This window comes from Onychostruthus taczanowskii, unplaced genomic scaffold (assembly GCF_017590055.1).
Source record: "Onychostruthus taczanowskii isolate IOZ18803 unplaced genomic scaffold, ASM1759005v1 scaffold91, whole genome shotgun sequence".
In the NCBI taxonomy this organism is placed as follows: Eukaryota; Metazoa; Chordata; class Aves; order Passeriformes; family Passeridae; genus Onychostruthus; species Onychostruthus taczanowskii.
In genome coordinates this window covers 1,185,879-1,210,500 of record NW_024507105.1, presented here as the reverse complement: position 1 = coordinate 1,210,500, position 24,622 = coordinate 1,185,879, and the positions used below count along the sequence as shown (strand labels likewise).

The 24,622-nt window shown below is 56.4% G+C and overlaps 3 protein-coding genes across 5 annotated transcripts in view; 1 reads left to right on the top strand and 2 right to left on the bottom strand.

The window, feature by feature from the left end:
* The window catches only part of FBXL20 (F-box and leucine rich repeat protein 20), a 36,548-nt gene extending 23,215 nt beyond the window's left edge, over nucleotides 1-13,333 (top strand). For 2 of the 3 annotated variants that reach the window (XM_041426616.1, XM_041426615.1), the window contains exons 5-15: nucleotides 1,334-1,428; nucleotides 2,691-2,759; nucleotides 3,120-3,215; nucleotides 3,454-3,580; nucleotides 4,043-4,117; nucleotides 4,899-5,029; nucleotides 6,140-6,200; nucleotides 7,063-7,107; nucleotides 7,961-8,017; nucleotides 9,330-9,542; nucleotides 10,960-13,333. In XM_041426616.1, coding sequence (XP_041282550.1) covers nucleotides 1,334-1,428; nucleotides 2,691-2,759; nucleotides 3,120-3,215; nucleotides 3,454-3,580; nucleotides 4,043-4,117; nucleotides 4,899-5,029; nucleotides 6,140-6,200; nucleotides 7,063-7,107; nucleotides 7,961-8,017; nucleotides 9,330-9,542; nucleotides 10,960-11,067 — 1,077 coding nt within the window. In that variant the 3' untranslated portion in view covers nucleotides 11,068-13,333. The remainder of the gene's footprint in view (nucleotides 1-1,333; nucleotides 1,429-2,690; nucleotides 2,760-3,119; nucleotides 3,216-3,453; nucleotides 3,581-4,042; nucleotides 4,118-4,898; nucleotides 5,030-6,139; nucleotides 6,201-7,062; nucleotides 7,108-7,960; nucleotides 8,018-9,329; nucleotides 9,543-10,959) is intronic. The other variant, XR_005954270.1, reaches the window with a different exon arrangement.
* Nucleotides 13,334-14,605: 1,272 nt separating this feature from the next.
* LOC121347638 (transcription factor CP2-like protein 1) lies at nucleotides 14,606-19,604 on the bottom strand. Its single transcript, XM_041426437.1, has 15 exons — nucleotides 19,187-19,604; nucleotides 18,964-19,106; nucleotides 18,818-18,888; nucleotides 17,796-17,901; nucleotides 17,625-17,731; nucleotides 17,372-17,524; nucleotides 17,086-17,196; nucleotides 16,910-17,007; nucleotides 16,786-16,840; nucleotides 16,431-16,524; nucleotides 16,265-16,355; nucleotides 16,083-16,159; nucleotides 15,783-15,928; nucleotides 15,608-15,659; nucleotides 14,606-15,542 (listed from the first exon to the last, which is right to left on the bottom strand). The coding sequence occupies exons 1-15, from the start codon at nucleotides 19,345-19,347 to the stop codon at nucleotides 15,505-15,507; spliced, it is 1,503 nt and encodes a 500-aa protein (XP_041282371.1). The 5' UTR covers nucleotides 19,348-19,604; the 3' UTR covers nucleotides 14,606-15,504.
* Nucleotides 19,605-20,083: 479 nt separating this feature from the next.
* RPL19 (ribosomal protein L19) lies at nucleotides 20,084-22,359 on the bottom strand. Its single transcript, XM_041426256.1, has 4 exons — nucleotides 22,335-22,359; nucleotides 21,604-21,814; nucleotides 20,911-21,021; nucleotides 20,084-20,274 (listed from the first exon to the last, which is right to left on the bottom strand). The coding sequence occupies exons 1-4, from the start codon at nucleotides 22,357-22,359 to the stop codon at nucleotides 20,151-20,153; spliced, it is 471 nt and encodes a 156-aa protein (XP_041282190.1). The 3' UTR covers nucleotides 20,084-20,150.
* Between the last annotated feature and the right edge of the window lie 2,263 nt (nucleotides 22,360-24,622).

Here is a 24,622-nt window from a genome sequence, read left to right as displayed (position 1 = left end):
CACCTGGCCAGCCCAGGGTCTGGTGGTGGGGTTGTGTTCTGCTGAGCCTGGTGGCTGATTTGGGGTTTTTTAGACTGGAAAAGAGATTCTGCAAGAAAATCCTCATTTCAGAGAGGTTCCAAATTCCAATTAGTCCTGGAAGGAGTGAGGGTTGCTCCTGCTCTGTGAGGAACAGCCAAAGTGCAGGGGAAGGTTCTGAGTTTCTGGTGCAAATATTCTCCAGTGGTTTTGCTCTTTGGTCCCAGGAGAAAAGTAAATCCTGGCTGTAATGGAGTCTTTGGGTCCAGATTTGAAATTAAAACCCCTTTTCTGGACCTCTGGAGCATGAATGGTTTAAACCCTTTTCCTTCAGGAGCAGAACTCGTGGGCTGGTTCTGCTCATCTCTGTTTTGAGTAGAAATTGGAGTTTATCCATTGGCTGTGCTTGGAAATCTGGGCTGTAGCTTCTCTCACCTCCCTTGGGGAGTCTGTGCCCATGTCCAGGAGCTCCAAAAAGGAGGAAATTTCTCAAAATGCTTTAGCTGATTGTTGGAGCCCAGGACATTCCTCTGACTGCCCTGGATGGCTTGAGACTCTGGCAAGGGGCTCAGAGACCTTGGCATGGAGTCAAAAACACCTGTGCCTTTGATTTTAACCCATGGAAAAAATTACCAGCTTTGTGTGAAGATTCACAAGCCACAAGAGTTGAGTAGGATGATAGTTCATTTCTCACAGGGTGAAAAAGTAGAATTTTGGGGCTTTAGAATGGGGATTCAAGAGGCAAGATGGAGGAATTTGGGCATGTCCTGTCCTTTCTTCTCCTTCTTCCTGTCCTCCATCATCTCTGTGATGGTGACACTTCTTCATTGGTTTAGAGTAGGCACAGACTGTCTAACATAGGTGATGGGTATTGGAAAATTATTGTCAATACAGGTAGTTCTTAGTACAAAATGTTAACAACCCCCAAGGGCCAGCAGTGTGCCACGAACCGACCTGCTGGACAGACCTCTCAGCTGGTCAGGGAAAAATGTAACAGACAAGAGAAAACAAACAACCTTGAAAAGCAGAACTGAGGAATCTCGACTTCTTCTTTGAAAAAGAAGAGACTTTCTACTACACTGGGGTCATCCCAGCCTCTAACCCTGTCATTGATTGGCTTTAGTTGATTGCTCCTTGTCTCCATCTTCAGAAGCTGAATAATTCTCCCTGCCCTCCCTCAGCCCATTCCCCCAGCACTTTTATCCCCTTAGCACCGTTTTCCCTTGAACAACAAATTGTTGTCAGTCTGCAAAATGTTCACTTGAGCTTCCTGAAGCTCTGGGGGGTTCTCACGTGGCTCCTCTGTGTCCCCCAGGGCCGGGTGGTGGAGAACATCTCCAAGAGATGCGGGGGATTCCTGCGGAAGCTGAGCCTGCGGGGCTGCCTGGGAGTGGGGGACAACGCCTTAAGGTACCTTGGGAGAGGGCTGCAAAACCAGAGAAATCTGGGATTGATCTGGATCACATTTATCTGGGGGTAAATCTGGATTTTCTAATTTCCCTGGGGAAAAAATGGGGAGAATTTATCCCCGCTTCGGAGCTGAGACACTCAGGATGTCAAAACCTGGAGAGCAGTGATGGAGGTTATTAATTTCTCATTTAATAAATTTTTTATTATTAATCATTTTTATAATTTAATTTGCCATTTTTATCATTTAATGTATTGGGAGTTTATATAAAATAAATAAATAAAAATTAAAATAAAAATTAAATTTATAAATATATTACTACATTTTAATATAAATACAAAAATATACATAGATCTAAACATTAATATAATAGAAATCAGTAAAACTAGAATAAAATATTATATTAAATCATAAATATAATTAATTCATTAATATAAATATTATATATAAAAAGAAATATATTAAGTACTATAAATTAAAATAGACTACATTCATAAACTAAATAATAAGTATAATTAATAGAAATATTATAAATACATCACTAAATTTAAATATGTGTAAGTATATAAGTATAGATATATAAATATTCATTAATAAAAATAAATATTATTAGAATAAATTAATAAATTAAATGTAGACTTAATTAATAGAAATATTGTCAATATATCACTAAATGTATTTTTAACCTCACCCAGCAGCCACTTCTCTCATTAAAATAAAGCCAAGGGCTGAGGCTGATGGGCACTGGGTGATTCTGGTGCCTCCAGGCTGGGACATCCCAGGGCAAGAGGTGGGGCAGCAGAAATCAGGGATTGTCTTGGGTTTGTTCCTGATTCTGTTGAGCATTTTCTTCTTTATAGATTCTTTCCTTTATTATTTTATTCCTCCTTGATTCTCTTGATTCTTCTTTCTTGATTCCTTTCTACTTTCTTGATTTCCATAATGGTTTTCTTGGGGTTTTTTTTTTGTTTGTTTTTGTTTTCTTGATTCTTTTATTCTTGATTATTTCTTTCTTGATCTTCTGCATTTTCTTCCGGATTTTCTTCTTTCTTAATTCTTTTCTTGATCTTAATCCTGATTTTCATCCTGATTTCCTGCTTGATTTTCTTGATTTCTTTATTGGTTCTTTTGATTTTCATGGTTTTCTTCTTGATTTCCTTCTTGATTTTCTGTGTTTTCTTCTTCAATCAAGTTTGTAAAACTTTTTTTCACCTGGAATTCCTTTGCCTCACAAATCCAATGTTTTCCCTTTCCTTCCCCCCAGGACCTTTGCCCAGAACTGCAGGAACATCGAAGTGTTGAACCTCAATGGTTGTACCAAGATCACGGACGCGTGAGTAAAACTCTTCTCTTTTGGCTGCCAAAAGCTCTTCTTTTGGCTGCCAAAAAAAGGCGGCCTTGGGGTTGTGGGAGGTTTTCCATGGAATCATGGAATGGTTTGGGTTGGAAGGACCTGGAATCCCATCCATTCCCACCCTGCCATGGCAGGGACAGCTTCCACCATCCCAGGCTGCTCCAAGCCCTGTCCAGCCTGGCCTTGGACACTTCCAGGGATCCAGGGGCAGCCACAGCTGCTCTGGGCACCCTGTGCCAGGTTCCCACCTCCATCCTCACCCCATCCTGCCCATCCCATGGGATTTCTGTGGCCTGGCATGAATCCATTGCAGGAGTTGTCCCCATGTGTCTCTTCCAGCACCTGCACCAGCCTCAGCAAGTTCTGCTCCAAACTCAGGCACCTGGATTTGGCTTCCTGCACCTCCATAACCAACCTGTCCCTGAAAGCACTCAGGTAGGAGCTAGCAGCAGGGATTTTCCATGGAATTTTAGAATCATTAAGGTTAGAAAAGACCTCTAAGATCCTCCAGCCAACCCAACGTTCCCTCCAGAGCCTCCCTGTGGAGCAATGTCCCCTGCTGGGTGTGGGGCTGCTCTGTGGTTCCCAGAAATGGGCATAGCAGAGCTTCTGGCTTGGAGCAGGATTTCTCCTGAGGCAAACGAGCTTTCCATGTGTGTCCCTGTGTCCCCAGCGAGGGATGCCCGCTGCTGGAACAGCTCATCATCTCCTGGTGTGACCAAGTGACCAAGGACGGGATCCAGGCGCTGGTGCGGGGCTGCGGGGGGCTCCGGGCCCTGTCCCTCAAAGGCTGCACCCAGGTACAGCTGGAGAAGTGGGAATGGGCATGGCTGGGGTGTCCTGCTGTCCCTCAGGGTGTGGGCGTGGAAGTTCAGGGATTTGGGTTATTCCCTTCTCCAAAATCCCCACGGAGTTGGAGATCAGGTGCTGGGGTGGAAGTTCTTCAACAGCCCCGAGGAGTGGGACAGGGAATAAATCACTTGTGGGGCTGGAGAATCCTTTTATCCCAATTTTCCTTTTCCCACTGATCCCTTGGAGGAGGTCACTGTGATCCATGGCCAGATCTGGGCTCGAGGGGTTTCATGGCAGTCCTTTCCTCTGGCTCTGCTCCCGTTGGAGTAAAAAGCAGGAGCACTCCTGGTGCTGCTGCTTCTGTGCTGCATTTCCCTCCTCCCCAGAGGAAATCCCCATTCCCTGCTGTCCCAGCTTTAATTCCTGGATCCCAGTGCTCCCAATTCCCATCCCTGTGGTTTCCCTTCCAGCTGGAGGACGAGGCCCTCAAGTTCATTGGTGCCCACTGTCCTGAGCTGGTGACCCTGAACCTGCAGACCTGCCTGGTGAGTGGCACTGCCCAGGATTCCCTCATGGAATGTGCTCCATCCCCCTGCCCACGGGGCACTTGTCACCAGCAACTCCTTGGTGGCACTTCAGGGGCACTGAGCCCCTCACCTTTGCTCTGTCAGGGGTGTTTCTCTCTTCCCTCTGAACTTGTCTGTGGGATGAGCTGGAAAAATCCTTCCCATCAGGCTGGGCTGGTTCTGCCAGGCCTCTCCTCTGGTCCCTGTGCAGAACTGAGCCTACAAAGACACTTCTGCACAGGAAGGCCCTCAATCATCTCTGTGGTGCCAAAAATGTGTGTTTATGCCTAGATTTTTTTTGACATAAACACACATTTTTGGCATGGGCTGGCTGTCTGTGCCATTACAGTCAGACACGGGAACAGGAATGGATGGATGGACCCCCTGTGTCCAGGGATGGGATTGGATGGACTCCCCAGGGACAGGGACAGGGATGGACAGACTCCCTGTGTCCAGGAACAGGGATGGACAAGACCCCCTGTGTCTTTCCAAGCAGGAATTTCAAAGCCCTGCAGGACTTCCAGCACCTTCCCCCATCCCTCACTGGGTGCAGCTCCAAAACATTTCCCTCCAGATCCCTTCCCTGATATTCCCAAATCCAGCGAGGTTTATCCTCCCTCTGCTGCTTTGGTAAAACATCTCCATAACAATTTTGTGGTGACACATTTCCCTAACACTTTTTGAGCCAAAAAGAACTGAAATTTGGAATTGGGAGAGACAAATCCTACCTGGATTGAGGCAGCTGTGTTTTCCCTGGCAGCAAATCACAGATGATGGGCTCATCACCATCTGCAGGGGCTGCCACAAGCTGCAGTCCCTGTGTGCTTCTGGCTGCTCCAACATCACCGACGCCATCCTCAACGCCCTGGGACAGAACTGCCCACGCCTCCGGTGAGTTCTCCCAGCACTTCCCCCGTGGAACACCCAGCACAGGCTCCAGATGCTCTCTGAGCCATTTCACCCCCAAAGGTTTTCCCTCTCTGAGCTTTTTTCAGGTGTTTGGAACAGGGTGGTTGTGATTTTTGGGTTGTCCCCTAAATTCTTGGGGTTTAAAAGAGCTCCCAGCGTGGTGCCCGCAGGCTCCGTGTGTATCCATGGGGGGAATTTGGGATTGGGTGAACCTTTCCAGAGGTGCAGGATGAGGAGCACAAACTCAACCAGGACAAATCCCACCCCAAATTCCAGATGAGGAATGCAGGTTTTCAGTTTCCTTTTTCTGCCTCTGTCAGGGTCAGGATTGAAGGCTCTTGAGATGATGGCTCACATTTAGATTCAGGTGTTTATTATTTATTATCATTGTTACAGCCTTACAGCAGTGAGTTCTGCAGTTTTTCATTAACAAGGCACAAAATGGCCAACTATCTCTTGTTACAAGGTATTTTAAGGCTAAACTGTCCAATTAAGAAACAACACCTAAATTATTTTCCCTTTTAACCCAATAACTGATCACTCAAAGCCTGCACTGTGGAATTTCCTGTCCAATTACAAAATACCACCCAAACCCATGAAGAAGAAGGAAGAAAAAGGTGAAGAAGAAGGAGGAAGAAGATAAAGAACAACCAGTCTCCACCCTAAAACCTCCATCTTGCTTCATATTTATTTCTATATTCTAAAACCCCAAACTCTAATTTTCCACCCTGTGATGTTACACACTTCTAACCAACTCCACACCCACAATCCCAGTGCTATCAATCAATTTTGGAAGCCTTCTCCACAGCCTCAGGTCAAATGCAGGGGGTGACAGGTCAGATGCTCTCCAGGGAGTCAGAATCTGTCAGCACAGAAAGTTTCCAATCCTGAGCAGCCACAACTCCAACATCAGAATTCCTGAGGGTGGCAGATCCCAGAGCAGCTCCACGAGGACCTGGGGTGTCCCTGGCTGGAGATGTCCCCTGCTGCTCTCCCCGGGCAGGGGTGGGACTGAGGGGTCTCCTGAGGTCATTCCCAGCCCCCTCCTGGGATTTGGGGGCTCCACCACGTTTCTTTCCTTGTGTCCTGCAGAATATTGGAAGTGGCAAGGTGTTCCCAGCTGACCGACGTGGGCTTCACCACCCTGGCCAGGGTAAGAGCCCTGCTCCTCCTCCTTCCCCTCCTGCTTTTCCTTCCTTTTCATAAAGGAAAATGCAAAAAATACCCCAGTAGGTAACCAGGGAAATACCCTGGGGAAAGCTTTGAATTTGGGTGGAAGCTTAAGGTCCAAAAATTCGGTTTTATGGGATCTTTGGCATCATTCTGGCTCGCACACCAGGGAGGATTTGCATCCAAACCACAGGAAATGTTAAATAATTTAGTTACAAACTTTACTGTTTTGTCTAAATTTAACTTCATTTACTCTCCATGATTAAAAAACCCCTTAAATTAGTGAAATTTCCTTTATTATCCTTCAGAAACTTTGTAAGCTTTCCTTCCAGTTGTGGTATTTCATGGAGGAACCCCTTAATTTTTAAAGCAAACTGTCTTTGTGGTGGTTAATTTATATTTATATTTCTAGTTATATTTCTAGTTATAGTTATATAGATTTTTGTATATTTAAATAAATATTTAAATATGTAAATATTATATAATGTATATACTATTTATATTTATATTTGAAATAGAATGTATTTATATTATCTTTATATTTTCTACGGTTTTATATATATATTTGCTGTCTGGACTTCACATTTAAAGCAAACTGTCTTTGTGGTGGTTAATTTATATTTATATTTCTAGTTATATTTCTAGTTATAGTTATATAGATTTTTGTATATTTAAATAAATATTTAAATATTATATACTGTATATACTATTTGTCTTTATATTTGAAATATAATGTATTTCTATTACTTCTCTTTATTATCTTTATATTTTTATGGTTTTATATTTATATTTGCTGTCTGGACTTCACACTCACCATGGGTGCTTGGAATTCTCTTTATTCCTAGAATTGCCATGAGCTTGAAAAAATGGATCTGGAAGAGTGTGTCCAGGTAGGAATGCTACCTCAGGCTGTTTCTCTTGCAGCAGTGTGGAAAATTGGTGGAAAATTAAGAGATTTTCTCCAAATCAGAATTTAATTTGGAATCCTGAGTGGGAAGAGTGGCTGGATTTGGGAAGGAAAATGCTGGGAATGAGGTTTTGTCCATGGGAACGGTGCTGTAAATAAGAAGTATTTAATAGTGAGAGATCCTGGGTCAAATAATGGATTTTTGAGAGAAAATCCAGATTTTTGGGGGGAAATCCTAGAGAAAAATCTTATCTTGCTAAAAAATAATGGAATGACACCAGCCCAGGCAGGAAGGGATTGGGAATGAACTCTAAAAATGGAGAAGCAAAGCTGAGCCAGGGCACAGATCCATCCCAGGCAGCTCCTGTGGGGGTTTGGGATTGGGAATATTGGGAATCTTTGTAGGGATTCCTGCTTCCTTAGGAAAACCAGGAGCTGGGCAGGGCACAGATCCCTCCCAGGCAGCTCCTGTGGGCTCTTGGGACTGGGAATCTTTGTAGGGATTCTTTCTTCCTGAAGAAAACCAAGAGCTGGGCAATCTGTAGGGGATTGAGGGAATGTGAGCCCTCCTTGTCCTTCCAGAGGAACATCTGGGACACATTTGGGAGCTGATTTCAGCTCCCTAAGGAGTTTAAAAACAATCCAGTGATGCCTGTGCATCCCAATTCTCCAAGGGCAGGAGGTGATTTCCATGAGAAGGTGGATTCCTGAGGAACTGTGGGGAAATCTCATGGATTAGGGAAAATCCTGCAGTTTTGCTTTGGTAGGAGAGAAAAAAAAAAACCCAAATCCTTGTGCCCAGCACCAACATGAAAGGGCTTTTCCTTCTTTTCCAGATTACAGACAGCACACTAATCCAGCTTTCCATACACTGTCCACGGCTGCAGGTCCTGGTGAGTATCCCAAGGGACACTTCCAGCATTTCCTTTCTCCAAACAAAGAGATTTTAAGAGTTGGAAGAATTCTGCTGCAAACCTGACCCTGAGGAACCTCTTATCCCTTCCCTCCTGCTCACAGGAATCCCACCCCAGGCCCCCACAGGGAAAGGGTTGTGGGGATTCTCCCAGGAGCAGAATTCCAAGTGGGATCTGCCTGCACAGGAGCTGTCAGTCTGTCTGTGGGACAGGAACCTGCAGGGCAGCCAGGAGCTGGAGTGCTCAGGGCTGGAACTCTGGGAGTTTGGTCTCTGTCACCCCCTGGGTTGTGCCATGAGGGATGCTGTCCTGGGAGGTGTGGGGATGTGGGTTCTGCAGTGCAGCCATCCCTCAGGAAAGCCAGTTCCAGCTCCTGGCCCAGGCCCTGCTTCCTCCTCGAGGACTTTCCAGGTGAATCCCCCTGAAAATCCACACCAAGGGGGGGCCATCGTGTTCCTGCTGCTGCTTGGAGCTGGGCCAGGGTCCTTCCCACAGTGGGTGAGGCCACAGGTGTCCCAAAGGTGGGTTCTTGCATAGCTCAGCTCTGCTGGAATTTCTGTGTCACCCTGGGGGTCTCATCCCTCCAGAGCTGCATTCCCCTGGAACCATGGAAGGAGCCCTCAAGATCATCCTGTTCCCATGGGCAGGGACACCTTCCACTACCCCAGGGTGCTCCAAGCTCTGTCCATCCTGGCCTTGAACACTTCAGGGATCTGGGGGCAGCCACAGCTGCTCTGGGCACCCTGTGCCAGGGCCTGCCCACCCTCCCAGGCAGGAGTTTTCCCCCTGCAGCTGGAAGTTGGAGCTGGAAGCACATCACTCCTCAGAAACCCACAGAGCCCAGGAGCGAGCACAGAATTTTAATTCTATTGGTCAAGGTCTTCCTTTACAAAAATGGGCTCTAAATCAGGTGTGTGTGCAGAAATAATCACAGAAAATCTGGGCTGGGAGAGAAGCAAGGCAGGAAACACCTCACACCATCAGGCCTCTCCCCACATGAACCTGCTCAGGAGAGAGGGGAAACTGATGGGAAACCAGATAAACACTAAAATGGAAGTGGAAACTGGTCCTTCCAGTGCTTGTATCACATTCCTGATAAGCCAGAAGTGTTTCCTCCACTCCAGGAGGAACAAGGATTGGGCAGGGTGAGGCAGGAGGCTTTAATGGTGTGGTGGGCTCTGATGCCTCAGGAAATTGGGCACAGCCCAGACCAGCCCACCACGGACCACCCTCCCATCCCCATCGAGGCTGTTTTTTGGGAGCTGGGTTTAACCCCTGTCTTTGGGGACAGAGTTTATCCCACTGCGAGCTGATCACGGACGATGGGATCCGTCACCTGGGCAACGGCGCCTGCGCCCACGACCGCCTGGAGGTGATCGAGCTGGACAACTGTCCCCTGATCACCGACGCCTCCCTGGAGCACCTCAAGAGCTGCCACAGCCTGGAGAGGATAGAACTGTACGACTGCCAGCAGATCACGCGGGCCGGGATCAAGAGACTCAGGGTGAGCTGGGATGGGGAGGAGCTGGGATGAGGAGGGTTTGTCCATCGGGAGGGGTTATTCATGGGGAGGAGCTGGGGTGGGGAGGGTTCATCCATGGGGAAGAGCTGGTGTGGGGAGGGTTCATCCATGGGGAGGAGCTGGGATCGGAGGGTTCATCCATGGGGAGGAGCTGGGATCGGGAGGGTTCATCCATAGAGAGGAGCTGGGATCGGGAGGGTTCATCCATGGGGAGGAGCTGGGATCGGGAGGGTTCATCCATAGAGAGGAGCTGGGATCGGGAGGGTTCATCCATAGAGAGGAGCTGGGATGGGGAGGGTTCAGCCATGGGGAGGAGCTGGGATGGGGAGGGTTCATCCATAGAGAGGAGCTGGGATCGGGAGGGTTCATCCATAGAGAGGAGCTGGGATCGGGAGGGTTCATCCATGGGGAAGAGCTAGGGTAGGGAGGGTTCATCCATGGGGAGGAGCTGGGATCGTGAGGGTTCATACATGGGGAAGAGCTGGTGTGGGGAGGGTTCATCCATAGGAGGGGTTTATCCACAGGGAGGAGCTGGTTTGGAGGGGGTTTATCCATAGGGAGGAGCTGGGATGGGAAGGAGCTGGGACGGGGGAGGATTCATCCACAAGGAGGAGCTGGGATCAGGAGGGTTTATCCACAGGAAGAGCTGGGATCCAGAGGGTTCATCCACAAGGAAGAGCTGTTTTGGGGGCGGGAGTTTATCCATAGGGAGGAGCTGGGGTGGGGAGGGTTCATCCATGGAGAGGGTTTATCCATAAGGAGGAGCTGGGATGGGGAGGGTTTATCCATGGGGAGGGTTCATCCACAGGGAGGAGCTGGGATCGGGAGGGTTTATCCATGGGGAGGGTTCATCCACAGGGAGGAGTTGGGATCGGGAGGGTTTATCCATGGGGAGGGCTGAGCTGGCAGAGTTCCCATCACCTCGTGCTCCTGCTCAAAGGCTGAGAACCATCGGTGGTGGGTTTGGAGTCATGGAAAGGTGGAATGGTTTGTGTTGGACACTTCCCACTACCCTGGGTTGCCTGGGACACTTGCAGGGATGCAGGGGCAGCTTCTCTGAGCACCCTGTGCCAGGCCTCCCCCCCTCACAGGCAGGAGTTTCCTCCCCTCCTACATCACTTTCTCCACGTGTAAAAGAAGAGTAATGATAACATTTTCCCTGCCAAGACAACATGGATCTGCAAAGTTACACCATAAAATGACAGAATCTTTAGGTGATTTGGGTTTGAGAAAGCCCAACCAGGGACCTTCCACTACCCCAAACTGCTCCAAGCCCCATCCAACACTTCCAAGTGGAATGAGGAGCCTCCCTGTGCCCTGTGCGGGGTGACCCCAGCCGTTCCCCATCCCTGGTGGCTCGGGGCGTGTCCCTGACTGCTCCTGCCGTTTGCCCTTGCAGACCCACCTGCCCAACATCAAAGTCCACGCCTACTTCGCCCCGGTGACCCCCCCGCCCTCGGTGGGCGGCAGCCGACAGCGCTTCTGCAGATGCTGCATCATCCTATGACACTGGAACCTCCTCCCGGCAAAGGGGGCTGGAGCCACGCCCGGGCAGCTCCGGGCACGCCAGAACCTCGGGGACAGCGATCCCAGTGTCATTGCCAGGGCCAGTGAGCAGGGCTGGGCTGCCCTGCAGCCACCCACACACCCCCTGTGATCCCGGCGGGATGAGGGACTGGGGATGGAGCTGCAGCTGGGCCGGCTGTTCCCGGGGTGGATTGGCCTGATCCTGAACCGTTCCTGCTGGGAATTGCTGGGAATAGCCCAGGGGAGGGCTCCCAGCCTGGAGGGACTGATGCTGCTGGTGAGGTTGGAAAAGGAACAGAGATCTTGGAAGTGGGGAGAGGGGAGAGGAGAGGAACACGCTGGAACCCCGTTGTGCAGAAGGAAAAACCCCAACAAACCTGAAAGCCCCAACAAACCTGAAAACCCCAAAAAACCTGAAAGCCCCAACAAACCTGGAAGCCCCAAAAAACCTGAAAGCCCCAACAAACCTGGAAGCCCCAAAAAGCCTAAAAACCCCAACAAACAAGTTCCATGTCCATTTGTCAGTGAGGGAATGAAACAGCAGCTGCTCAGCCAGGAATTCCCTGGGGTTCAGGATTTCCCTGGGATCCAGAATTTACCTGAGGTCCCAGATTTCCCTGGGATCCAGGATTTCCCTGTGGTCCAGGATTCCCCTGTGCTTCCCTGCTCCCACCTGAGCATGCTCACATGAAGGTTCATCTTCCCTGTGTCAGAGGCTTCCCAGATTCTTCCCAGATTGTTGTGATAGACCTTGGAATTTCTAATGCCACTTTTTTTTTCCCCAATTCAGTAATTTCTTGAGATTTCCCAGCCCAAAGCCACAAATCCTTAAGGAATTTTCTCCCAGGAGAAGCCTGAGCCTGTGGTGAGCTGTCAGGAAGATTTTAAAGGAGCTTGGGAAGCTGCACCCCAGGCTGGGTTCTCCTGGCCTGTGTGATCAGGGATTGGGTGTCCAAATTTATCCCAAATCCAGGTTTTACCCCAATGACAAGGATACAGCTCTCCATACAGGGAATAATATATATACAAATATATAATTCTCAGTACAGGGAGGAAGTTCCAGCCCGTGTTCCGACTGAGTTCCCTCCTCCTGTCCTTCCCCTCCATCCTTCCCCCAAGGAAAAGCCAAGTAGAGCTTTTTGTTTGTTGCCCTGATGAAGAATTAAGGATTCCCTGACGGAGCAGGGCTGGGATCCAGCCTCAGTCCCCGTGGGGGCCCTTCCTGCCCTCCCCACCTGCCCAGGTAAGTGTGCAGCCCTGCAGGGAGCCCCGGGATGGGGTTTGGACGTGCCAGGCCCAGCTCTGGGGGAGGTGGGGGGTCCGTGGCTGCTTTTTTGGGGTGTTTCAGGCTCCAGGGGAGCCCGGACTGAGCGAATTCCAGGGCTCAGTGTGGAGCTGCTGGGCAGATCCCAAGGGTTTGAGGGGCAGGGCTGGTCCGTGGGAGCCGTGTCCGTCGTTTCCGCTGTCCCTGCGGGGAGCTCGGGGCTCCCTGCTCCCCTGGAGCCAGGGGCTGGGCTTCCCCCTGCTGCTGAGCAATCTCCTGGTGGGGAAAGAGCAGCTGCAGCACCAGGAATGGATGTTTTAGGGGCTGGAGGGGGGGGTTTTCCCACCAGGAATTCCAAGGACAATGCGCTGTTCCCAGCAGGAGGGTCCCAGGCGCCCCTGGAGCTGCACCCCTTCATCTCCCCCAGCCCCCCCAGTCTGTGCTCACTCTGCTGGGAGCAACTCCAGGCTGCTGTGGTTAAAAGGATACTGTCAATGCCCTCCTGTAGACGGCTTTTAATCCCTTATATTTATTCAAATCCTCTTTAGCGCTGTGGATTCTCCCCCTCTCCTCGGGCGCCTTCATTTCCAGAACTTTCTCCAGGTTTCAGGGTGGCAGAAGATGGTGGTGACAGACTGGATGGGCGAGGGGTCACCCAGCAATCACAGGATTTGCACAACTCTGGGAAAATAAAAAACAAACAAAAAAAAAATAAAAACACTTTTGTTTAGTTCCTACTGTGGCAGGGGAGAGCGAAGAGCAGGATTTTGGCTGACTGATCCCTTTGTAACAGAGCAGAGTTTTCCAGGGAAAACTCCAGAACACAGAACCCAAAGCAATTTATTTTCTGTTTGCAGACCAGGGTGACAGCATTAAGGTAGCTCAAACTTCTTGACAGTGTCCTTTTAAGTCAATTATCCGTCTTCAAATGGACTCTTCCTGATGTTTATATTTATAAATACCAATAAACACCATTTTCCAAGCTGTGTCTCGCTGGGGGAATCACTTGGTGGAGGAAAATCCACCTCCTGCATGGGGCAGCTGCTGAGGGGGGAGCTCTGAGTGTTTGCATGGAGTCAGGAATGGTTTTTGGGGGTGGGAGGAGCTCAGAGCTCATCCAGGGGCTCCTTCCGTAGCCTGGGCTGCTCACAATGTGCAGGAATTGCTCCATCCTGGCCTTTCTGAGGGGGCTCTGGGACAGCTCCAGCCCTGGCTGAGGATCCCATCCCATCTCCAAGCTCCCTCCCTGTGCCAAATCCCCTTCTCCAGCCTGTGCTGGGGCAGCTCCTCCAGTTTCAGCCCCTGAGCTGTTCCCTGTCCTTGGAATCCTGCGTGGAGCAGGGGCTGGGCTGTCCCCACCTCCCAGCAGAGGTTTCTGGAGCCTGGATCTGCCTTCCAGCACCTTCCAGCTGCCCCTGGACTCCCCACAGGAGCAGGGACCTCTCCAGGAAGCAGCCTGGGGTAGAAGATCCTCCAGGGGGGCTGAGCAGATCCAGTGAAATCAAAAAAGAGAATTTTCTGGGCCTTGGAGACACTGCAGCACCTTTTATCCCAATTCTGTGACACGGGGTGAGGGTGGGGCGGGTGGGAAGCGCTGTCACAGGGGTTGTTTCAAACCAACAAATTCCATTTTTTGCACATCTCTGTAATTCTCTTTGTATTTCTGTTTGATTTCCTCTCTGTTGTTCATGGCTGGCTGCTGCCCTGGGTTTTGGGGTAATTTTGAGGTTTTTTTGGTAGAATAGGGGTGGATTTGGCTCAGTGTGACATCTTTGCTTCAGTGTCCTGGAAAATGTCCTAAAACATTTTGACTTTTTCTGGTGAAGGGTTGTGTGCTTGATGGGCCTGCGGGTGTTTTGGGGGATTTAATCCATTTTGTTTTCTTTTCTGGCATCCAGGTCAAGGTTTCTGCCCTCCCTCTGTGCCAAAGCCTGGCAGAGGCTCCTGTGCTGCAGCCTGGGGGATGTGGGGCTGAAATGATGGAGAAAATCAAGGAGAAGCTGCTTTTCCTCCTCAATTCCCCTTTGTTCTCCCCTGGGCCCTGCAAGGACCCACCCTGGGAGTGTCACCAGTGTCCCCTCACCTCCTTGTCCCTGTCCCTGCCCCGTGGCTCTGACTGACCTCACATGGAAACCTGGAGCTGATTTTTTTAAGGGATGATGGAATCCATCCCCTGCTCCCACCCATCCCTGCCCCGGGCTGGGAATGTCACCCTGTGCCAGCAGTGCCACACTCGGGGCTCTTTGTGCTTCATCTCTGTCCCCAAAGGTGCAGCTGAGCCCCCCCGGCGGTCCCCAGGGGCTGTGAGCCCCCTCCCCTGCGCCACTCCCATTCCCCTGTCCCCTTCCCTCGGGGGCTGTGACACTTTTTGGCTCGGGGGTGTCCTGGTGGCTGCTGGGGCTGGACAGAGGAGCTGGGGGACAGAGAGCGGGGAAATGTCCCGTGAATGAAATGCTGTGGCTGTGCTTGTCCCGGCACTGCGGGTGGGACAGCGCCTTGATCTGGGAGTTAATTATAAATGCACCTGGTTAATTAAGGTGGCTCTGTGACACCGCGGGCCATCCCTGCGGGGTGGGGACACAGGGGACAGTCAGAAAGGGCTGGTGGGACTCTGGATCCCCATGGAGTGTTTTTGGGAGGGTCGGGGATGTCCCCTTGTCCCGTCCAGCGATGGGTCCAGAGCCCCGTGTCCTCCTCTTGTCCCCGTGTCTGTGATGGCAGCTCCGGGCCGGGGCTGTCCCAGCTCCTCCCGGTCCTCCTCTTCCTCCTCTTCCTCCTCTTCCTCCCCTGCTCCCGTTTTGTTTATCCCACTCCCGTCCTTTGCCCCAGGAATTCTCTCCCAAGGACGTCCCGGTCCCGCTCCGCCGGCTCGAGAAGGATTCGGTGTTTGGAACAATCCGTTCCCGACCGGGCTGAGGCGACACCGGCCGGTTCTGTCCCCGCACCCCAAATCCACCCTGGGGACCCCAAATCCCGGCGGGCGCCGCAGGGACGAGGCCGAGCTCGGGGCCGCTCCTTTAATCCAAAGCGGGGACACGGAGGAGGACACGCGGGGGACAGGACAGGTCCCATCCCCTCGGGCGGGCTCTGGGGACTGTGCCAGCCCCGGGCTCCTCTCTCTGTCCCCAGCGATGTCCCTTCCCAGGGTCGCTCCTACCGCAGCAGCAGCTGGAAGCCGTCGGGGCCGGGGGCTGCGGGGGGACGCGGCTCAGCCGGGGCCACCGATCGCCCCCTGCCCGCCCGGGACCCCCGGTACCTTTGCCGATCGCCACCACGAAACTCGTCTCGTCCTGGAGGTTCCTGATCATCTGCGGGGCAGAGGGGGAGCTCAGGGGAGCTGGGACCCTCCTGCTCCAGCACTGGGGACCCCGAGGGGCCGGGGCGGCTGCGGGGTCTGTCCCTCCCGTCCCCGGCTGTCACCGTGTCCTCACCGCGTCGCTGACGAGGACGTGGATGCCGGCGGGTCCCTGCCGGGAGAGCCGCAGGATCTGCCCCGGGGGCAGCGCCAGCAGCTCCGCCAGCTTCGAGGTGAGCTCGGCCACCGTCAGCTGCTCCAGGTGCAGCTCCTGGTACAGCCCTGGAGAGGAGGGGATGGGGATGGGATGGGGATGGGGATGGGGATGGGTGCCCATCCCTGGGCTGCCGCACACCTGAGCCCCCTCCCCGCACACCTGAACCCCCTCCCCCCCCACCCGAGCCCCCCCCTCCCCGCACACCTGAGCCCTCCTCACCTGCTCCCGCATCCTCCGCACTCTCGGCCCCGCCGGGCTCCCGCGCCACGTACAGGGTCAGCCGGGGCCGCGGGCACCTGAGGGGGCACAGAAGGCTCTGGCGGGGGGCCAGGATGAGGCCGAGCCCCAAGGAACCTCCCGGGGGTCCCCAAAAAGCGGCAGCGGGGGCGCGGGAGCCTCACCTGCCCGCCAGGGCGTGGCAGAGGCGGATGCCGTCGGGGGCTCCGCAGATCTGGATCAGGTCCCTGCGGGAGAGCTTCAGCAGATCCGCGCCTGCTGACAGGGGGGCTCAGGGGGCGGCAGAAGGGGGGGCCCGGCTCTGCCCCCCAGCCCGGCCCGGGCTCTCACCGCTGAAGTTGGCGAAGACGCGGGCGCAGGAGGAGAAGCGGCGCCGGAGCAGCCACTGCTGCGTCTCCAGGGGGGATGCGCAGGGGCTCAGCGCCTGTGGGGGCTCAGCGGGGGCTCAGCGGGGCACGACCCGAGCGGGCACAACCTCAGCCCCCCCTGGGGAGCCGGGGGAGGCTCTGGGGGGCTCAGCGGGGGCTCAGCGGGGCACGACCCGAGCGGGCACAACCTCAGCCCCCCCTGGGGAGCCGGGGGAGGCTCTGGGGGGCTCAGCGGGGGCTCAGCGGGGCACGACCCGAGCGGGCACAACCTCAGCCCCCCCTGGGGGGCCGGGGGAGGCTCTGGGGGGCTCCCTCACCTCGCCAGGACTCTCCGCGGGGCTCTCGGCAGCGCAGGCAGGTGACAAGCACACCCTGCGGGGGGGGAGGGCTTAGAGGGGGACCCCAGAATTGCGGAAGGGGGGTCCAGGGGTCCCCGCTCACCTCTCAGGGCTCAGCAGCTTGAAGGGGTGCGGGGAAGGCAGCCCCGGGGTGCCCGGGGGGGTGTGGGGGGCACCCAGCGCGTCCGGCCACGGGGGGCACTGAGGAGGAAGGGGGTGATGGGGGCAGGGTCCCGGGGGCACCCTCGGCCCACGGGGGGTGCCAGGGCCGAGCCCCACCTCGGCCAGCACGGTGCTCTCGTAGGCCGGCTGGAATTTCTCCCTCTCCGCCGCCGGCTGCTTCTCCACCTTCTCCCGGTCCGTCTTCTGCTTCCTATCGGCCCCCTTGGGCTGTGCCGGGGCGTGAGGGCGGCCTCGGGACCCCCCGGGACCCCCGCGGGTACCCGGACCCTTGGGGTGCCCAGACCCCGCCATGCACCCACCCCCCAGCCCAGAGGTGGATCTCCCGGTAGTGGGGGGGCACTGGGAGCACTGGGGGCACTGGTTTCCCCCCACCCCCCGATACCTTGAACACCTTGACCAGGCAGCTGGCGGAGTGCAGGTGCTCGGGGGGGTCCCCCTTGCCCCCCGCCCCGAAGGTGTCGATCTGGATGCGGAAGGGGACCCCCTTCTCCCCCCCGTTCTTCCTCAGCGTGAACTCGGTGCTGATGCAGTGAACCTGGGATGAGGTGGGGGAACAGCGGGGTCGGGACCGGGCGCTGTGAGCCCTCCAGGACCCCCCCGAGCCCCCCAAAACCCCGCCCAGGCCTGGCTCCCACCTGCACGAACACGGATGTGCGTCGGGAGGGGTCCCAGAGGAATTCCACCGTGTTGAGCAGCGTGGGGTGGATTTGGGGTTCCAGGATCCCGACGGAGAGGGGGATGTCTGCAGAGCGGGGTCAGCGCGGCCCCTGCAGCCCCCCCGGGCCCCCCCCAGCCCCGGCACCCACCGATGTCGAGGATCCGGTCGCCCGGGCGGCTCCAGCGCCAGCCCTCGAGCTGCTGCTGCTCCGAGTACTGGAGGCGGCGGTCGTGGAAAACCACGCGGAGCACGCTCTGGACAGGGGCGGCCACGGCCACGGCCACGGCCTGAGCCACGGCCACGGCCCCGCCGGACACTGGGGCTGAGCTGGGGCTGGACTGGGGTTGGACTGGGGCTGAGCTGGGGATGGACTGGGGCTGGACTGGGGTTAGACTGGAGCAGAACTGGACTGGGGCTGAGCTGGGGATGGACTGGGGCTGGACTGGGGTTGGACTGGAGCAGAACTGGGGCTGAGCTGGGGATGAACTGGGACTGAGCTGGGGCTGGACTGGGGCTGAGCTGGGGCTGCACTGGGGCAGAACTGAGGCTGGACTGAGGCTGAGCTGGGGCTGAACTGGGGATGAACTGAGACTGGACTGGGGATGAACTGGGGCTGAGCTGGGGGCTGGACTGGGGCTGAGCTGGGGCTGAGCTGGGGATGAACTGGGACTGGACTGGGGATGAACTGGGGATGGACTGGGGATGGACTGGGGCTGGACTGGGGATGAACTGGGGCTGAGCTGGGGCTGGACTGGGGATGGACTGGGGCTGAGCTGGGGCTGGACTGGAGCAGAACTGGGACTGGACTGGAGCAGAACTGGGGCTGGACTGGGGCTGCACTGGGGCAGAGCTGGGGCTAGCTAGACTGGAGATGAACCAGAGCAGAGCTGGGGTTGGACTGGGGCTGGGCTGGAGCTGAGCTGGGGCAGAACTGGGGCAGAGCTGGAACGGGACTGTGGTTGAGATGGGGCTGAACTGGGGCAAAATTGGGGCTGGACTGGATAGGACTGGGGCTGAAATGAGGCTGAGCTGGGGCTCAGATGAGAACTGGGTAGAACTGGGTCTGGACTGGGACTGAGAGGAGGCAAAACTGGGTCTGGACTGGGACTGAACCGGGTCTTCAGCCCAGAGCTTTGCCCCGAGGCTCCCCCACGCCCCCTCCCCGCTCACCTTGACCATCCTGCGGCCCTCGGCGGGGTCCCCCCGGGGCGTCCCCATCATGCGGATCTCGTAGGATTGCCCTGGGGGAGGGGGCCGGGAGCGGGAGCTGAGCCCTCAGCGTGGGGGTCCCGCCTCCCCGGCGCCCCCAGACTCACCCTGGTTGAGGTAGGTGAGGGTCTCCTCGTGGTGCCGCACGGCCGGGGAGGTCGGGGCACACAGGATGTACTGGAAGGGCGGCAGCGATGTGGAGATGCCGTTGGGCTCCTCCTGCTTCAGGTAGGGCAGGACCGGGGGGTCCCTGAGGGAAAACACCCCCCGAGAAGGGTGGGAGCTCGGCCGTGCCTCAGTTTCCCCAAACCCAGCGGATTTGGGGGGTACCTGAGCACCCCCGAACTGGGCAGGGGGTACATGTCCCCAGGGCTGGACCAGCAGTGGTCGGGTTGGCCGTGCCAGAAGAGCATGGTGGGGGGAGCAGGGGGGACACCCCACAAAGCAGAGGGTGACAGCAGACAGGGACAGGTGGGTGGCCCCACCCCCATTTTATAGGCACGGGGAGGGCGATGTGAACGGGGCTGGGCCCAGTTTGGCCCAGTTGGGACCAGTTTGGGGTGTTGACAGTAAACACTGGGGAGGGAGGGGCACCGTTTGCTGTCAATAGAATGGGGGGGACATCAGAGCTCCCCCAGTCCCTTTGTCCCAGCCAAACCCCCCTTGTGTGTCCTGCCACCACCCCCCTTTTAACCCCTTTAATTTCTGCCAGGTTTGCTCTTTTTGGGCAGAAAAAGGGTGTTTGCTAAGCCCCCAGTGTGGGGGGGTCAGTGGGTGCTGTGTTCCCCACTCGGGTGTTGGGGTGTCAGATTTGAGGAGGGGGTCTATGGGTGCTGTCCCCCCTCATGGTGACACTGGGATGTGACACGGGGGTGTCACACACATGGGGGGGTCACACACGGACCCATCACTGATGAGCTGGGAGGGTCTCAGCTCCATTTTGGGGTGGGGGGGACCCTCCCCAGCTTATTAAACCCCCCCAGGTGGGCCCAGAGCCCATCCAGGCCCTGTCTGTCTGTCTGTCTGTCCAGCCATTCCCAGTGTGGGATCGGGCTGGCAAGGAGCTGCTGAGGGAGTTTGGGTGTCCCCCAGCCCCTCAGCTCCTCCCTGAGCCTTTGGGGGGGTTCAGGGGGTCCCCTGTGCCCGGGGCTGTGGGGAAGGGTCCCCCAGAGGGACCCCCAGCAAGTCGCCATCCCCTCCCCGCTGCAGACACGGAGACTCGGTGGGAAGAGTCCGGGATGTTTTATTGGAGGCCCGGGGATGGAACAGGCTGGGAGCAGGGGACAGCCCGAGGTCACTTCTTGGCCTCCTCCTCCTTGGACAGGGTTTTGATGATCTCCTCCTTCTTGGCCTGCAGCCGCTCCTCCCGGCGCTTCCGCGCCTCCTTGGTCTTGGAGCGCCGCGCTTCCGCCTGGTCCCTGCGGGGTCGGGGCCGTCAGGAACCCGGGGCAGCCCCAGAACAGCCCCAAACTACCCCAGAACAGCCCCAAACCACCCAGAAACAGTCCCACAACACCCCAGAAACAGCCCCAAACCACCCCAGAAACAGCCCCACAAAACCCAAAATCACCCAGAACAACCCCCCAACACCCAGAAACAGCACCAAACCACTCCAGAAACAGCCCCACAACACCCAAAATCACCCAGAGCAGCCCCAAACCACCCAGAACAGCCCCTCAACACCCCCAACAACCCCACATCACCCTGCCCCACAACCCCACAGCACCTGACCCCTGTCCCCATCTCCCTGGGCCCTGCTGCCCCACAGCAGCAGCTGCTTTGGGGTCACGTGTCTCTGTTGAACCCCAGAGTGACGAGATTCAGCTTTTCCCCCCAAGGACACAGCGGGATTTTGCAATCCCTCCCCTCCCCTGGTCAATCATTCACCCACTGCAGCAGTGATCAGGAATCTCCCAGTTCCCACCTGAGGAAAACCCCACCACAACCCCACATTTCCCTGCCCAGTTTGGGATCAATTCCTCCCAGAACCCCCCTGGAATGACCCACAGGGAGGGGATTTATTCCTGACAATCCCTCCTGCCTGCAGGACTTACGCCAGGAGCTTCTTGCGGGCTTTGTCGGCCTTCAGCTTGTGGATGTGCTCCATGAGGATCCGCTTGTTCTTGAACACGTTGCCCTTGACCTTCAGGTACAGGCTGTGGTACCTGTGGGGCACAGCGGGGTGGGGACATCAACACCTGCCTGGGAGCACTGGGATGGACTGGGAGCACTGGGATTAGGGGATGTTCCCACCCTGCTGGCAGAGTGGGAAGTGCAGGGCCAAGGATTCAGGGCTCACCCCAGCCCTTGCTGGGAGAACTGGACCTGTCCAGGGACTGCTCTGGCCCATACTGGGAGCGCTGGCCCTGTGCTGTGCCTAACCCTAACCTGCCTTCCTGAGGCTGGGGTTGCCCAGGGAATGGCTGTGGTTGCCCAGGCCATGGCTGGGGTTGCCCAGGGAGGGCTAGGAATGGCCAGGATTGCCCAGGGAATGGCCAGGGTTGCCCAGGGAGGGCTGGGAATGATCAGGGCTGCCCTGAGAATAGCCAGGGAATGGCCAGGGTTGCCCAGGGAGGGCTAGGAATGGCCACAATTGCCCAGGGAATGGCCAGGATTGCCCTGGGAGGGCTGGGAATGATCAGGGCTGCCCTGGGAACTGCCAGGGAATGGCTGGGGCTGCCCAGGAAATGGTTGGGATTGCCCAGGGCATGTCCAGGCTTGCCCAGGGCAGGTGGCACAGGGCTCACATGTGGCGGTCGATCTTCTTGGACTCGCGGTAGCGCCGCAGCAGCCGCCGCAGGATCCGCATGCGCCGCATCCAGGTGACCTTCTCGGGCATGCGGGCGTTGGCCGTGCCCTTCCTCTTGCCTGGAGGGGGGGAATGGGGTGAGAGGGAGCCCCAAATTCCTGCCAGCTCAACCCCACCCTCATCCCAAAGGTTTCCATCCTCCCCTTCAGCTCAAAGAAACAACCGCTGGCACAAGGCAGGGGTTTCCTGCAGCCCAAACCCAGGAGGTGATTCCCAGGGTGAGGGAGCAGCAGGAGCTGTGGGAGGTGGGGAATTCCCCATTCCCAGGGGATGAAGCACTCAGTTCCCCCATCCCCAGGGGCATGGGACACTCCTAGATGTGGATTCCCCCATTCCCAGGGGCACAGGGCACTCAATTCCCCCATCCCCAGGGGATGCAGCACTCCCTAATGTGGATTCCCCTACTGTCAGGGGGATGCAGCACCCCAGATGTGGATTCCCCCATTCCCAGGGGCATACAGCACTCCCTGATGTAGAGTCCCCCATTTCCAGGGGCACTGGGCACTCTCCGATGTGAATTTCCCCCAGTCCCAGAGGGAACCCCCACTTTAGCTCCCTCAGGGACCCGTGACCCCCCTTTCGGGACCATCACCCTCCCCTGGGAGGATCCTCACCTCCACCAAGGGATACTTCGCTCCCCTTAGGGACCCTCACCCACCCTCAGGGTACCCGTCACCACCTCAGGGTCCCGCATCGCCCCTCACGGGACCCTCACCCCCCTCAGGGACTCTGCCCCCCGCCCCTCAGACCCCTCCTCACGCCCCTCAGGTTCCCGGCCCCACCTCCCCAAACACCCCGCGCTGCTCCAAAGGGTTCATCCAAGGTCCGCAGTGCCCCAGAGCAGCGCCCCTACCCCGCTCAGCGCCCCCAGACCCCACTCGCGCCCCCCCGGCCCCTCAGCGCGGCCATGGCGCCCTCCGCCATTTTCCTGCCAGGCCCCAGGAGGCCGCGGCCGCCTCACAGCGCCCGGGGCCGTCATCCAGCACTGCCCGGGCGCCGCCCCGGTTCTGAGGAGACTTCCCTGCTGCCCTCCAGCCCTCCCCGGTGCCTCCCGACCCCCATTCTCCCCCGAGCAGCGGCCGCAGCCCCACTCCCACCTCATGGCGGCGGCAGCGCCGGGGCCGGAGAGACGCAGCGGCGGCGCTGACCCCGCCCCCTGGGTGCGGCACGTACCACCGCACTCTCCCCCCCGCGCCCTTTCCCGCGGCCTTGCCGCGGCCCGAAACGCAGTGAAGGAGCAACCGCCATGAAATCATGCGTGGCCGCTCATCTAAAGGACCGAGACCCACGCGGGATACGTGGGAGAGAGGTGGAACCTTCCCGGCTCCCCCCTCGGCTATAGAGGGATGGTACCGCCCGCGCGTGCGTGGCGGGAAGGGCTGGGCGAGGGCTGCGCATGCGTGGTGGGAGCGTGGGAGGCACGTGGAGGGAGCGCTGGGAGGGACTGGGAGACTGGGAGGGACTGGGATGGAACGGGGCGGGCTGGGGTGGACGTGGGTGGACTGGGAGGGACTGGGATGGAACTGGGATGGACTGGGAGGGACTGGGATGGAACTGGGATGGACTGGGAGCACTGGGATGGACTGGGAGGGACTGGGATGGATTGGGATGGATTGGGAGGGACTGGGATGGACTGGGAGCACTGGGATGGACTGGGATAGACCGGGATGGATTGGGATGGAACTGGGATGGACTGGGAGCACTGGGACTAAAGTCACCTGGTTATCCCTGAAAATCACCTGGTGAACCCCCAAAATCACCCAATTGTCCCCCAAAATCACTTGGTTACCCCCAAGATTGCCTGGTTATGCCCTAAAATCATCTGGTTACAGCCCTGAAATCACCTGATTGCTCCCCAAAATCAACTGGTTACCCCCGAAATCATCTGGTGAACCCTGAAATCACCAGGTGAACCCCCAAATCACCTGATTATTCCCTGAAATCCCACCCCCTGAAGTGCCACCAAGGAAGTGCCACCAAGCCCTCTGGAAGTGCCACCAAGCCCTCTGGAAGTGCCACCTTGTGCTTCCCAAGGCCCCCAGGAGGAGGAGAAGCAGCTGAGCCCAAATTTGGGAGGTTTCAGGTCGGGCTGCTGCTGCTGCTGCTGCGTTCCCGGCGCGTTTTCCGAGGAGTTTTCCATCCTTCTTTTGGATTTTTGGGAATATCCGTGCCTGGAGGCTCATGAAGCTCCTCCCGGGAGCCGGGGAGAGGAGGAGGAGGAGGAGGAGGAAGAGGAGGAGGAGATGCCGTGATTGTGCCAATCTCCCGCTTCCACCCCCGGGCACGATCCCGGCTGGAAGAACCCCCCACAAAAAAAAAAAACACAACAAAAAACCCCAAAAAACCCCACCCCAAGAGCCCCTCCAGGGCTTTTATCTCCATCCAGGGCACGGGTGGGGGTCCCTGGGGTGACCCCGAGCCCCCCCGGCTGCTGAGGGAGGGGGGCCGAGGGTGGGAAATGAAAATTCGCTGCCAGCTGTCCCCAGGGGTGGGGACAGGAAAATCCCCTCTGCCCTGGGGACGGGGGGGACAAGGAGGAATTTGGAACTTTCCGACAGCCGGAGGGAGGGGACAGCAGCGAGGGGACACAGCTGGGGACGGGGATTGTCACCAGGGTGGGGGGGGTTGTCCCCAAGGTGCAGGAATTGTCACCAGGGTGGGGGGATTGTCCCCAGGGTGGGGGGAATTGTCCCCAAGGTGTGGGGGATTGTCCCCAGAGTGGGGGGGGGTTGTCCCCAAGGTGGAGAGGATTGTCCCCAAGGTGCTGCCGTGGGGGACAGGGGACACTGCGGGTTGTGGGGGTCCCTCCCTGTGCTCCCCCCGGGGACGTTTTTGGGGGGAAAAGGCGGAATTTTGGGGCAGCCTTGTCCCAGTGGGGTGAGGGGGTCCCTCTTTTTTTTTTTTGGGGGGGGGGTTGTTGCACCCAACGGGAAAGTTTTGGGAATTGGGAAAACTCT